Raw genomic sequence first — 15,729 nt, forward strand, 5'->3', positions numbered from 1 at the left:
ATCTCCTGACCTCATGATCCGCCCGTCTCGGCCTCCCAAAGTGCTGGGATTACAGGCTTGAGCCACCGCGCCCGGCCTAACAAAAGGAAAATTTAATAAATCCACAATCACGCTGGGAGAATTGAACAGTACAATTAAATTAAAAATCAGCAATGAATAGGCAAGGAATAAATCTAACAAAAATGTGTAGGACTTTTACACAGAGATTTATAAAACATCATAGAGAGATATTAAAGAAGACATATCAATGCACAGGTAATACATAATTCTAAATAGAAGACTCAATATTTGTAAGGATGCTAATTCTCTCCAAATTGATCTATAGATTCAGTGCAACTTAAATAACTCCCCCACCTGACCTCACAACTCAGCTGATTCTTTAACAAATTTTGCTTGGTCAACTAATTAGCCACATGGAAAAAATTATATTTATTTGTTACCTCATACTAAGCACAAAAATCAATACCATGTAAATTAAAACCCTAAATATAAAGGTCAAAAATACAAAAGTTTTGGAAGACATTATGAAGTAGGGAAGAGTTGGTTTCTTTAAAAAGACCACAAATCACTAAAACCGATAAATTTGAATATTTTTAAAACTCAGCAATGGAAAATGAAAATCAATAAAGAAAATGAAAAGATAAGGCAAAACTGACAAAAGACATTTGTTATATTATCATCAATAATGTAATATACTAAGAATACTTATGAATTAATCCAATTCAATAGAAAAACAGACCAAAAAAGGAACACAATTATTTATTTTTAATTACACTTTAAGTTCTGGGGTACATGTGCAGAACGTGCAGGTTTGTTACATAAGTATACACATGCTATGGTGGTTTGCTGCACCTATCAACCCGTCATATACATTAGGTATTTCTTCTAATGCTATCCCTCCCCTAGCCCCACACTCCCCGAGAGGCCCTGGTGTGTGATGTTCCCCTCCCTGTGTCCATGTGTTCTCACTGTTCAACTCCCACTTATGAGTGAGAACATGGGGTGTTTGGTTTTCTGCTCTTGTGTTAGTTTGCTGAGAGTGATGGTTTCCAGCTTCATCCATATTCTTGCAAAGGACATGAACTCATCCTTCTTTATGGCTGTATAGTATTTCATGGTATATATGTGCCACATTTTCTTTATCCAGTCTATCATTGATGGGCATTGGATTGGTTCTAAGCCTTTGCTATTGTGAACACTGCTGCAGTAAACATACATGTGCGTATGTCTTTATCGGAGAATGATTTGTAATTATTTGGGTATATACCCAGTAATGGGATTGCTGGGTCAAATGGCATTTCTGGTTCTAGATCCTTGAGGAATCACCACGTCTTCCACCGTGGTTGAACTAGGAACTCAAATTTTAATGAAGAGAAACAACAAACGGCCCATAAACACAAGAAAGTATATTTAATCTCATCAGTAACCAGGAAAATGTAAACTAAAATCCTGATGAGATGCCATTTCACACCCTGTATGTTGGCAAGAATTTTTTAATTGAATAATACTGTCTGCAGGGATGAGGGGCCATGGGCATTCTCACTAGGTGCTGCCTGGTAAAATGAGGCATCCACATACCCTAGGACCCACCAAACCCACTCTTAGCAGGTGCAGCAGGAGACGGTTACAAGATGCTCACAGAGGCTTTATTCATGATAGCCACAAACTGAAGCAACCCAAATCACCATCACCAGTAGAATGGATAAACAGACTATGTATACTCCAACTACACAGAAGCATAAAAAACTATACCTCATGGATGAATCTCAAAAACAGTATACCAAGCGCAGTTCAGATACAGGCAAAATTAAATGATACGTGGACTGGGGATACAAAAACATAGTAAACTGTGAAGAAAACCAAGACAATGATAAATACCAAGTTCAGGATAGTAGTTACTTTTGGGTAAGAAGCGAGAGGACCCATGAGAGGACTGGTAGCCTTTTTTATCTCAGGCAGGGTGTGGGGAACATGGGTGTTCCTTTGACTACAGTTCTTGCAGTATTACACAAATACTTTCATACAGTCTTTTAATGAACGCTATATTTTAAATTTTATAGTTTTTAAAATTAATAAATTTATTATAGGTGCTATTCACATTACAATGTAAGTATGGTTACCAGACATAATTAGCATATTTTCAACTTACCTTGCAACAAATATTCTTCTTTTCATTGTGTCCAGAGATAATCGTGTAGCTTTTTGAAGACTGTCAAGTAATTGATGAGAGAAAAAAGCAAAGACCTCTTTACACTCCTGTAATAAGAAATCAATTAAATTTGGTATCTCTGCTCCAAAAAAACCTCAAGCATCCCCAAAACAATGATACAATATTAGTTGTGGCATGTGAAAGGCAACAAATAATAAACTGTACAATTTCAACGACAGTGTGGAAATAAATTCAATCCTAAATTATTTGTCTGGTTATTTTAGACAAACAAGAATACATGAAAAATGTGTTTGCATAAACACCCTAGCAAACTAAAGGAACTTATTCAAAAACCAAAATTCACACAGTATGTTCAGAGCAATCCTGGCTGGCTCAATACTCAATCTTCACCTGACAAAACTGAAGCACTTTAAATGTGGTACATTTCTCAATGATTAAGGGCGTGGGCACAAGAAGATAACTAGTCTCCATCCTCAAGAAGCTCAGCTTGGTGGATAAATGTATTTTAAAATGTGCAATACTCAAATATATGAGACGAAAATTCCACCCTCTGGGACCGTGGTTTGACCCTCTCTCCACACCCTTCCTTCCCTTGGGAGAAATAGACAAGTTTATTGATCAGAGCACAGGACAGGTTTGGAGCCTGGTAGGCAGAGATGTGGGCCCATGTCTTGCTTACACAATGAGTCACACATCGGAGCAAGGCTCTGGCCATACTGTTCCTCACTGCTCTAGAACCCAGCCCCTCTGAGACTGGGTTGGTGAGGCAGAAGAGAGAGTAGTAAGTCATGAACAAAGAGGAATATCAAGCTTTTCCATGTGGCAATGGGGTACAGTCAGGGCTGGTGAATGATCAGGCTAAAGCACAGGTGTGACATAATCAGATTTTTACGTGAGACCATTCTGGCAGCAATGTGGGGGATGAATTTGAGAGGCAGAGGCTATTTAGGAGGTGACCACTAATGCAGCCCCAGTGATCCCCCAATTGGAGAGGTTCTGAGGGTACTCAATCATGCTCTAAGGACTTCAGCCAGTGTCAAAAGGTGACGCAACTGGAAGAGAAGCACTTCTGAGAGGGGACTGCTCCAGCTGACACCCGCTGGTTGCTGACAGCTGCCTGGTGTGTGGTACTGAGAAGAAGCCTAAACTCTGCAGAAGTCTAGATGCTGCAGCAAAGTGTTTCCCAATTATCTGGCAATATAATCCTTGAGCAAGAAGGTGAAAATGGAATAAAACTGTGCTGTTTATTTCTAAAACTGTATCAGATTATGTCAAAGTGGGTAAAATAGACAAAGAATAAAAAGAAGGTGGGTATGAAGGATTAAAAGAAAACTGACCCGGGGAAGAGAAAGCAGGAATGAGTGCAAATGTGACAGTGACATTTAGAGTTCATGCATGACCAGAACGGTGAGGGCTAAGAAGGAAAAAGAAACCCCAGGCCCCCTTCTGAACCTTCATTCTCAACACATTTCAACACAACGTGAAAATCTGCCTATCGAGGTCTTCTCCTGGGGGAGAGTCCAGAGTGGTCATCCACAGTGCCAGTTTAAAATGCAGATCCCTGAGCCCCAAGTGAACCACAATCTGGACTTGCAATACAGTTAACCATTAAACACAATAACTGAGAACAAAGTTCTCCATTCTGAGTCAAACTGATTGCTGCTCCAATCCCTGAAGTCACATTTACTATAGGAGAAAACATGGTCAATCACAATGAGGGAAGGTGACTACTAAACTGTGATTGACAGAATCACATCAAAAGCTGTGATATTGGGGAAAACTTAAAGGATTGCCTGAGCCTACAATATAAAATTGAAAATTATACTTTATGGATTTTGTTATACATTAGATACAGATTGGTTGCAGAACTGCCTGGAAGAAGCACCATATGGGGCTTATCTATAATCCTATAAACCATAATTCTGTGAATTGCATGAAGTTGTTCCACAATAAATACCTTTTTAAATTCATCTTCTTTATCATTAGTATTAACCTCATTCACAACATTAGCTTCATAGTCATTGTTTTCACCCTCTTCTGTTTCACTTCCAAAAACAACGTGTTTCCGCTGTTCTGTAGACAAAAGACAAAACAAAAATATAACATTTGACTTTTTAGCATTACGAGTATTCTACACGGCCAAACCCTCTTAGGAAGTCCTTTTTTAAAAAGCTCTTACTTTAAAAACTGTTTTTTAAAAAATGTTTTTTGCATTTGTTCCTGTAGGAGTCATCCTTGAATTCAATTGTAATTATCCACCTCAATAGAATTGTCATTCTACTAAGAAATACACTCTGTAAATATACAATCTAGAATTCAGAAAAGTTTTAAGAGAGTTTTACCTATTATCCTTCTAAATTATCTGTTTACCTTTTGAGTTTTCTAACTTGAATGAAATGATATTTTTGTGTTTTTGACGTTTGTGATGAAAACTAATTAAATGAAGTGGAAAAACTGTAAGAGGAAAGGTGTGATGTGCATTCTCATTCCAGGCTCAGGCTTTCTCATCCTCAGCACTACTGACATCTTGGGTGGGACAATTCTTTGTTGCTGGGGGCTGTCCTGTAGGGTTTTTAACAGCATCCCTGGCCCTTATCCACCAGAAGCCAGTAGCAACCCCCTCGCTACACACACACACACACACACACACCGTGTGACAACCAAAATGTCTCCAGACCTTGCCAAATATTCCCTCGGGGCAAAATCCCTTTCAGTCCCATTAAGAACCACTGTTCCAGGTACAGTTCACAGTTCTCCCTCTCTCTCTCTCTCTCTCTCTCGCTCTCTCTGTCTCTCTCTCCTTGCTATTCACTTTCATGGGATCTCTGCTTGACTGGAATGTTCTCCTCTCACTCCAAAAAGCCAACTTCCCACAGATTCCCTACTTCAAATATGTTGGTAATTAGCTAATTAACTTCATTCCTGTACGGCAGAGCCATCTCTCAGGTCTCCTTCGAGAGTCTGGGTGGCACCCTGTGTCAGTGACCTACTCCTGGTGCAGTCAGTGGCTAGCCTTGCTTGAAGCCAGTCTCACACTACTTCCCTGAGCAGCAGTTGGGGAGAAGAGCAGGTTTGTAGCAGCTAAACAGGGATCGTGACTGACAGGCACATCCCCTTACAATACTAACAAGTAAAACCTCCAACTACAAAGTTTTACTTAGTCAGTTCTTATTTAGAGCTTGAAAACAAAACTTTAAGATGAAATATGCCATTCGCTTCCAATTTATCCAAAGATTTGAGATATCTAGGACAGGACAATAATCTGAGCAAAGCTAAACGTCTCATGTTCTTAAACCATAATCTAGGAAGCAAAACACTCCCCTACTAAGGAATCTTTTCTTAAAATTCCCTGCCCCTGATAAAGAGGATCCAAATTCACAGCTTCTCTCTCAGGCTTATTAATAAAACTGAAACTATTAGAACCTATTGAGAGAACAGAAAAATCAATAAGGTAAAAATTATTTCATCAACTTTGAATACTGCAGGCACCTTGTCATACAAATTTGCCCGAACAGATGTGATGAAGTAAGGAAGTTTCTCTTAGTCCCAGTCAAGCAAACTGAATGAAGGTTATGAGGGCGTGGGCAGAATCAAAAGTTAGAGTTATGACACGGAGCCTTTTAGGGCATCCTTTAATCACGGGAGGGGGAATGGATGATGGAGAATACATGCTTCCTTATTGTGTTTTCATCCTTGGGAATGCACTCTTCAACTGGGTACCATTTATCTGTACCCAAACCCCAAAGACAGTTCTAAGTAGGAATTCATAGCTTACTCTACAGAGAAGGATCTAGGAAAAGAAAAAAAGTCTTAAAACATGGTCTCACCCAGATTAAGTTTTCCAGATTCAATAAAATTATAGAATTTACCTTTTCCTGGTTTACTTTTCTCAAAAAAAAAAAAAAAAAGCAAAATAAATCAAATAGTCAAAGTGACTTGATTAGAATGCTGCACTAGAAAAAAAAAAAAACTAGAGTTAGCATAGCAGGCCTGAGACTGCTATCCATAGGAAGGCCAACTTGCAATGATGGACCTGGGTTGCAAACTTGGATTTGACGGGGGTGGGGGTTCCCACCATTCCTTAACTAACAAAAAGAACTCTCTGCGCTTAAACTGTTGGTACAAACAATGTGATTTACGCTGAACACCTTCTTAGCTTCAGGGGAAGGGAGGGTCTGGAATTCAGTACCTGCTAAGCAGAAGGTGCTTACATAAGAACGAATCTGTAGATCTTGTAATTCAAACATAGTAACAAGAAAAGTTACCTGACTGTTTTCCTGGTTTCCCAGTGTATTTCACTTCATAAATCTGCTCAAATATTGATATAAGTTCTCTGACAGCTTCTTCCACATGCTTACTTTTGTGGTTTAGAATGTCAGCCCACTCTTTCGTGTATGTCTGTTAAATAAAGAAATGACTATTATTTTCCAGATACTTAAAAGTAACACTGTGAAAATTAGTCCTATGACTTTAATTTATAAGACTATAATTAACTTCACTTGGGGAAAAAAAGCTAGAGATAGCTGAAAATGGCATGATGTTTCAGATTCAAAATTGTCAAGTGGCTAAAAGCATAGCTGCTAAGGCCCAAAGAACAGCAGAAAGATGAAAAAGTCCATCTTTGACCTATCCCTGACTCAATGACGCATAGAAATCTACCTTGATACTCACATGGGTGAAAAGAAAGAAGGCTGAAGGGGTGGAGAGAAAACGATGTCAGAACTTGAAAATGAGATGTGGTTTCAAAAGAAGACAATCTAGAGTATTGGTTTGGAGAGTGAAATTAGATAAAGCTTTTAATTGAGCATGGTGTTGTGTAACAGGTATCAATTTAAGAGCTTCACACATATTAACTCATTTAGTTAAACACTGATCTTGGGATGAGTAATATTATGTTCCCCATTTCACAGCAGAGAAAACTGAGGCTCAGAAAGTATAAGAAATTTTCCTAGGTCACACAGTAGTTGGAAAAACCATTTGAAATCAGTTTTGTCTGATTCAAAATGCCTGCACTTTGTCTTTCTAAACTCTTCTACTAGCAAATGCTTTAGGAAGAAGTTGAGAACTAGTCAACTTCAGAAAAGAAAACTGGTTTACAAAGTTCAGTAAGTCTTTTGACATGCCCACAAAATACACTCATTTTAGGATAAAGAAAAGCAGTTGAATGCAGTGTCTCGTGCCTGTAATCCCAGCTACTCAGGAGGCTGAAGCAAGAGGATTGCTCATGCCCAGGAGTTCAAGGCTGCAGGAGCCATGATCGTGCCACTGAACTCCAGCCTGGGTGACAGCACAAGACCTCATCTCTAAAAAAAAAAAAAACAGTAAAAGTAAATCAGGGCCGGGTGCAGTGGCTCATACCTGTAATCCTAGCCCTTTGGGAGGCTGAGGAGGGAGGATTGCTTGAGCCCAGGAATTTGAGACCAGCCTGGGCAACATGGTGAGACCCCATCTCTACAATACATTTTTTAGAATTTTGCCAAGCATGGTGGTGCATGCCTGTGGTCCCACCTAATCAGGAGGTTGAGGCAAGAGGATTGCTTGAACCCAGGAGGCAGCAGTGAGCTATGTTTACTGCATTCCAGCCTGGGCAACAGAGCAAGACCCTGTCACAAAAAAAAAAAAAAAAAGTAAATAGTAGCAGCCACTTTGGGCTTTCAAGAATACATCTGCAGAGGATCCCAAGTCTGTCCATGCAAACTTCTCTCCAGAAAAGCCTTGGGAAGTCCCATATTCCCCATGTTTTGCCCTCATGTGTTCCTTTCTTGACCATGTAATCTGTATCTGAATGCATTCTCATCATTTTTTAGTCCGAGGAGACATGGTATCCCTCCTTCTATCCAAAGACATTCTGTGATCCTCTCCACACCCACCAACTCTTCTGACCTCACTCCATCATTCATTCAGTTCGTCCTTTTCACTTTATTCAACGCAGTGCTAAACATTGGAATGGTAATGGAGGCTGGAAGCCACTTCAGTCTAACAGGGAAAATGAGTGTTAAGCACGTAGACAATTCCAGCTGATCACGGCAGACTGGACATATGTGTTTATACATTCCAGCTTTGAAATCCCCTCAGGAACCAGACACTCTAGTTAACTTGGCAGAATGAACACACATGTTTATCTTGGCATCCCCATGATATATCCAGAAACCTCAACAAAATAACACACAGTAATCTTTTGAAAAGAATATACCCACAAAACAAATGGGAGAATGTCATGTAAATTTTTCCATATGTTTCCAATACCATATAATAGTAAAGTTACTGGGATTCAACAACTGGTACTGGGACAACTGAATATCCACTTGCAAAAGAAGGAAATGGAACCTTCTCCGTACACCACACAAACAGATTAACTCAAAATGGATCATAGGCCTAAAATTTCAGAACTAAAACTAAAAAAAACTCTTAGAGGAAAACATAGGCATAAATCTTCATGACCTTGGATTAGGCAAAGTTATCTTAGATGTGACACCAAAAGCAGAACAAAAGAAAAAAATTGATAAATTAGACTTCATCAAAATCAGAAACTTTTGTGCATCAAAGAACACCACGAATAAATTGAAAAGAAAACCCAAGGAATAGGAGAAAAAAATTGTAAATCACATATCTGATAAGGAACTAGTATCTATAAAACATTATTACAACTCAAAAATAAAAAGACAAATATCCAATTTTAAAATGAGCAAATGATCCAAATACCTGGTTCCAAAGGAAAGCATACAAAAGGTTAATAAGCACAGGAGGCCGGGCACAGTGGCTCACGTCTGTAATCCCAGCACTTTGGGAGGCAGATCATTTGAGGTCAGGGGTTCAAGATCAGCCTGGCCAACAGGTGAAACCCCGTCTCTACTAAAAATACAAACATTAACTCAGCGTGATGGCACGCGCCTGTAATTCCAGCTACTTGGGAGGCTGAGGCAGGAGAATCGCTTGAACCCAGGAGGCAGAGGTTGCAGTGAGCCAAGATGGCGCCACTGCACTCCACAGCCTGAGGGACAGAGTGAGACCCCGTCTCAAAAACATAAAAATAAACACATGAAAGATGCTCAACATCACTAGCTAATAGGAAAACATACGTCAAAACCACCCTGAGATACCACTTCACACTCACCAGGACAGCTATCATCAAAAAGACAAATAATAGCAAGTGTTGGCAAGGGTGTAGGGTAACTGGAACCCTCATACACTGCTGGTGGGAATGAAAAATGATACAGTCGCTTTGGAAAGCAGCCTGGAAGCTCTTCAAAGAGTATAACATGGAGTTAGGAGGCAGTAATTCCATTCCTAGGTATACATATCCAAGAGAAATGAAAACTTAAGTCCAAAAAAGAAAACTTGGACACTTATGTTCCACAGCAGCATTCTTTACAGTAGCCAAAAAGTAGAAACAACCCAAATGTCCATCCACTGGTGAATGGATAGATACAATGTGGCATAACCATACCATGGAATATTATTCAGCAATAAAAAGAAATGAAGTTTTGTGAGACAGAGGGATTGCTCGAGCCTTGGAATTAGAGGCTGCAGTGAGCCATATTCACACTACTGCATTCCAGCCTGGGTGACAGGGCAAGACCTCATTGTTTCTTTAAAAAGAAAAAAAGAAATTAAGTTCTGATATATAGGCTACTATGAATAAATTTTGAAAACACTCCACTAAGAGAAAGATGCTAGTCACAAAAGAACATATATTGTATGATTCTATTTGTATGAAATGTCCAGAATAGGCATGTCTACAGAGGCAGAAAGGAAATTTGGGGTTACCTCGGGGCTGAGAGGGTCGAGAGGAAATAGAGACTAATGAGGATGGGTTTCTTTTGGGTGATGAAGACGTTCTAAATTGATTGCAGTGATGGTTGTGCAGCTCTGTGAATATACTGAAAAGCATTGAGAGGTACACTTTAAATGGGTGAACTGTATGGTATGTGAATTTTATCTCAATAAGGCTGCTAAAAAATAATAATTCGTGCCAGAAATAATTTGAGCCAGAAATGGGGGAAAGAAACATTAATGGGAGATGGGAAAGTGAAGATACCATGTGCGAGCGTTTGGAGAAGTCTGGTTGTAAATGAGAAGTGAAGGGAGAAGTGGGAAAGTTTCCGTTGACAAGGAAAGCATGAGAGCATATGGTACTGCTGGTGAGAAGGACCCAGTGGAGAGGACAGTGCTGAAGATACAGGAGAAAGGAAAACTGGTGGAACAAGGTCACCGAGAAGACAGGTAGGCAGGGAATCAACAGCCCATTTGGAGGACCTCGGTTTTGAAGACAGGTGGAAACTTTCTCCATAGAACCAGAAGGAAGGAAAAATGGATACAGCAACAGTCAGCAATGTGCCAAAAGCTCTGATTGTGAAAATTATTTACATGACTTTAATTATGAATAATCCCTGTCACTCCATCAAAGCCATATTGCCAGACACTCCATGTCCTGCCAACCATTCTCTACTTTTCTCTGCCATGCCCTACATAGTGGGATTCCCTCATTCTCTGACTTCCAGTTGGGTTTAACCCAAGAGGAGGCACTAAGAGAAGACAGGAGAGCTACAGGAGTGAGAAAGTAGGGTATTTCTTTCCCATTCCCTCCTTGCTTGGAGGTTGCATTTCTGGTAGAGCCCTTCCACATGGCTTCAGTTTTTACTGGGCTCTGAAAGCACAATTTTCTTCCCTGGTCCCTTCAGCCCTAGTGGTGGTGATGACTTCCCACCACTGGTACTGCTGGGGTATCTCACCCTACTGGGATCTTCACTGATACTGTCCCATACACAATCCCTGTGCCTCAGTTCCATCCCTGTGTCTGAACTCTGATCAAAGAACATGTGCAAAACAAACTTTATTAATCCTTGCTGAATTGAGCCACTCCACATAATCACAATGACCTACACTGCCATCAATGCCAAGGGTAAGAAACTTAGATGTACACATTCCTCTGCACAGATGTCCTGTGTCAACGGGCAACCGAGTGGCTCAGCCACCTTCCTCTTATGTTCAACAAGTGGCAAAATAATGTCACTGCAAATACTACCTCTATAAGATGTCATGAATAGTTGAGGCCACACAAAGCAAAGCATCCTGTCCTGGCAAGGACTCCATCTCTTCTTGAGAAGACTCACTAGTCCTTGAGGATTAAGACCATTCTTATAACTCAGTAAGAAACAGACTGAATACTAAAGAAGTGCCTTAGAGGCACGCCAGGGACTAGGAGACAGTTACATTGATTTTTAAATTTTGTTTTAATTAAGATATAATCCACATCCCACAAAATTAACCTTGTGAAGTGTGCCATTTATTGGTTTTTAGTATATTCACAGACTTGTGCAATCATGACCACTATCTAATTCCATAATATTCTCATCACCTCAGAAAGCATCCCTATACCCATTAGCAGTCACCCCATTCCCCGTCTCCACAGCTCTGGCAACTACTAATGTGCTTGTGTGTCTGTAGAGCCAAGTTGATTTTTTTTGTTTTTTTTTTTTTTTAGACAGAGTCTCGCTCTGTGGCCCAGGCTGGAGTGGACACGGTCTCGGCTCACTGCAACCTTCGCCTCCCAGGTTCAAAAGATTCTCCTGCCTCAGCCTCCCAAGTAGCTGGTGTAACGCTAAAGATTTTGCCTTAGCCACGCCAAAGAATTGGCGTGGCAGCTGCCTGCGGCGAGTGATGGAGACATGGACTAAGAGAAAAAAAGCTGTAGGCTTTATTGAGTAGAGTGACAGTACAAAGCTTCCACAGCGTGGAAGGGGTCCTGAGCAGGTAGCCAGTGTTAGATTCTTTTATCACTTTTTAAACTTTTTAAGGCAGGAAATACGTGCGGGTGCGGTGGGGAGATGTTACTAGAGCAAGAAACAAAAACAATTAAAAGTCTTAGATCGTGAGGAAAACCGGAATTGCAACATAGGTTTCATCTACTTTATGACTTTGCAGCAGCATGGCAAAGGAGACAGGATCTCACAGGATTTTACAAAGTATTTTTACAAGGAATCGGAATTGGAAGCATAGATAAGGTCTGCTGATCATAGACAAATGGGCAATTAACATTCCTTTTAGTTTCAGCGTGGGGAAAGGAGAGAGGACACAGGGAAGCTTACAGCAAAATTTTCGCTGTTTATAGCTTTCTTGGGGAAGAAAACACAAGCACAAATCCTAGTGTTAAGAATATTTTAAACATATATCTTCAATATTATTTATCTAGGACTAAAGTAAGGCTTGATGCAGGAAATGAGTGAGTTTCACAGCTTTCTGAGCCTTTACTCGACTTAAGAAGCCTAGCTGGCCTCTCCTTTCACTGGGATTACAGGCGTGCACCACCACCCCCTGCTAATTTTTGTATTTTTAGTAGAGACAGGATTTTGCCATGTTGGCCAGGCTGGTGTCAAACTCTTCAGCTCAAGTGATCCACCTGCCTTGACCTCCCAAAGTGCTGGGATTATAAGGCATTGAGTCACCACGTCCGGCCCCAAGTTGATTTTGTTGACAGAATTGTTAATACTCATTAATTATTTAAAATGTTACGATCCAAGTGTTTAACTTGGATCGTAACATTTCCTTGATTTTCTATTCCATTGGTACATCTATCAAGACAGAAGTTATCAGTTAGGCTCCAGTCAGGAAAACGGAAGACACACCAGCTATTGTAACAAATAGAATTAGAGAATTTAATATGGAGGATGGGTTAAACACAGTTAAAGTGTAGCAGGACGAGCCACAGACAAGAACCCCTCAGGCACTGAGTTGTGGAAGAAAAGGGCTTTATTCAGCTGGGCCCATCCACAGGCTCATGACTCCAAAAACCGAGCTCCCTGAGTGAGCAATTCCTGTCCCTTTCTGCGTGAGAGGGTCATGGTTGACTGAGCAAGCAGTGGGTACATGACTGGGGGCTGCATGCACCAGGACAGGACAGGACAAGACAGGACAGGACAGGGCTTTTCACAGTGCTTTTCCATACAATGTCTGGAATCTATAGATAACATAACTGGTTAGGTCAGGGGTCGATCTTTAACTACCAGGCCCAGGGCGTGGTGCACACTGTCTGCCTGTGGATTTCATTTCTGCCTTTTAGTTTTTACTTCTTTCTTTGGAGGCAGAAATTGGGCATAAGACAATATGAGGGGTGGTCTCCTCCCTTAAAAGGACCCAAAATGCTAACAGGGACACTGACGGCACACAGAGATATAACAGTAACAGCAGGAAGCAGCTGGCATCCCTAGGACTTGGGAGGAGGATGGAGTTATTAGAACTTGGAGCAGAGAAGTGAGGGGGCTGCCCAGCTGGCGCTGCTACCTCAGGAGCTCAGAGAGGGAACACACGATGCTGGTACCATGAAAGGCACATGGGGTTGGCTCTGAAAGGGCTGGGAAAGCCAGGCCTGTGACTAAGTGCTGCTGCCAGAGTGAAGAGTTGTTGTGGATGCAGTAGTGTCAGGAATAAGAGGCAAATCAGGAAACAGCAAGTCCCTTCTCTCTCCTCCAGCATCCTTCCAGCACACCCATTGGCAAAGCCTAAAAGGGAGCCAGCTGGCCAAGGAGAAAAGTGCTATCAGCCCTAGGATCACAGGACAGAAAGAACAATTGGAAACTAACAGAAGAAAGCTTTTTAGTAATTCACATCATCTGTCCTAAACCACCCTTGGATGCGCCAAGACAAGGAACACTGCCCTGACTGCAAATAGCCCTGGTTCCCAAATACAATCTGAAACCACTGTTTGACCCAAAGCAACTTTGCCTCAAAAAAATTAGTGTTACGTATGTTGTGCTTCCAAAACTGATTGCTGTTCAGGAGTGTGATCCAACTTGAACTGTCATTACAAATCATGCTCTGGCTTCACTATAATAGCCACTTGATGGTAGGTTTGTGAGAAGACAGCCCAACTCTAAACAGGTCTTAGATCACTCCAGGGCAAGTGACTGGGCATACTGTTCGGCAAGCATGCTCTTCAGAATTCTGCCTCCTGCATCTTGACTCACACTCTTGAGACTTAGCACTACCATTGGAGAATTACTGTATAATTGGTAGAGAGTTTTAGTTTGAGATGATGAAAGAGTTTTGGAAACAGATCATTGTGATGGTTATACAACATTGTGAATGTACCTAATGCCACTAAATTGTACACTTAAAATGGTTAAAATGGTAAATGCTATGTTAATATATCTTACCACAATAAAAAAGTTGCCAGCCAAAACAAAGAGTGGGGAGTGGGAAATGATTTTTAAAACTTAAAGAGACATTTCAATCAAATGTAATGCATGAACTTGCCTGGCTCCTAGTTCAGAGACAAACTCTAAAAAGACAATTTCTATTAAAGCTAAATATATTCATAATCTATGACTCGACAACTTCCCTTTGGAGTATATATCCACCAAATTAGTGCTTAAGTCCACAAAAAAAATCTACAAGAATGCTTAGTGTATAACCAAAAGCTATAAACAATCTAAATGCCCTCAAGAGTAGAATGAACAAATAAACTGTACTAAATCCATATTACAGAATACTATAGAGCAACGAGAAGTTGAAATGAAAGAATGAATGTGTCACAACTGCAAAGACGAATCTCATAAATGTAACACTGAGCAAAATAAGCCAGAAATAGAGAATATATGCTGCACCATCCCATTTATATGAAGTTCAAAAACAGGCAAAACTAATATACAGTGATAGAAGTCAAATGGTGATTACTTTTATGGGTGGGAGGGAGGTGTTACTGGCTGGAGTAAAGCACAAAGGAATCACGCAGGATACAGAAAGTGTTCCATATCTTGACCATGGAGATAGTTACAAGAGTGTATCATATAGAAACATTCATTGAATGGTGCACTTAAGATTTGTGCACTTTTCTGAGTATATGTTGTATCTCAATTTTTTTTAAGCATAGAAACTAAAATAAAAAGCAACCTGAAACCATAGCTTCTATGGGGCTTTGTTTTTTTAATAACCAAAAATAAATAAATAAATAAATAAGGCCTTGGATCCTTCACAAGGGTGAGAGGCTGGAAATGAGACCTACCCCATCCCCAACCTTGCTTAATATCAGGTGAATCAAGGGCTAAGCCCTCAGGGAAAGAGTGGACTAGAAAAGAAAGTCAGCTACCTTGGTTGAGGCTCTGGGCTGCGGGGAGCAAATCATCCCTTGGGAATTTACAACTAGCTTATCCTTACATAGGTTTGGGGCTTGAGTTTATACCATCTATGAAGTTTTGGAAATTCTATCCTCTGGGAAACTAACATAAAGTTGTCCCAAGCTGGTGAAACTCCTAGGCACCCCATAGAAATAAATAAATAGTTTCTCAACCAAGGCTGTCCAGCACTCCCACAAATAGATGTGTGTGCATTACTTTCCCATCCAAAAATGTGAAAAACAGGAAGAAACAAGCCACTCAGGGCAAGAGTTGGGAGAAACAGCACCGAGCAGAATGAGACTCCCCCATTTTTTTCAGATACTGAAATTATGTTGCAAAATATAAAATATTTTTTAATGTCTCGAAAAAAATACAGACATGAGAAAAAAGATTACATAAAAAGATAAGACATGAGGGCGGAGCAAGATGGCCGAATAGGAACAGCTC

General features: G+C 40.4%; 1 protein-coding gene across 1 annotated transcript in view; it reads right to left on the bottom strand.

The window, feature by feature from the left end:
- Positions 1-15,729, bottom strand: part of DNAH8 (dynein, axonemal, heavy chain 8) — a 335,359-nt gene that overhangs the window by 234,066 nt on the left and 85,564 nt on the right. Inside the window, exons 22-24 of the mRNA XM_011944829.1 lie at positions 6,436-6,568; positions 4,128-4,243; positions 2,150-2,256 (exon numbers count right to left, since the gene is read on the bottom strand). Of these exons, the coding sequence (XP_011800219.1) occupies positions 2,150-2,256; positions 4,128-4,243; positions 6,436-6,568 (356 nt within the window). The remainder of the gene's footprint in view (positions 1-2,149; positions 2,257-4,127; positions 4,244-6,435; positions 6,569-15,729) is intronic.

The sequence above is a fragment of the Colobus angolensis genome, unplaced genomic scaffold, assembly GCF_000951035.1.
Source record: "Colobus angolensis palliatus isolate OR3802 unplaced genomic scaffold, Cang.pa_1.0 Scaffold105, whole genome shotgun sequence".
Classification (NCBI taxonomy): domain Eukaryota; kingdom Metazoa; phylum Chordata; class Mammalia; order Primates; family Cercopithecidae; genus Colobus; species Colobus angolensis.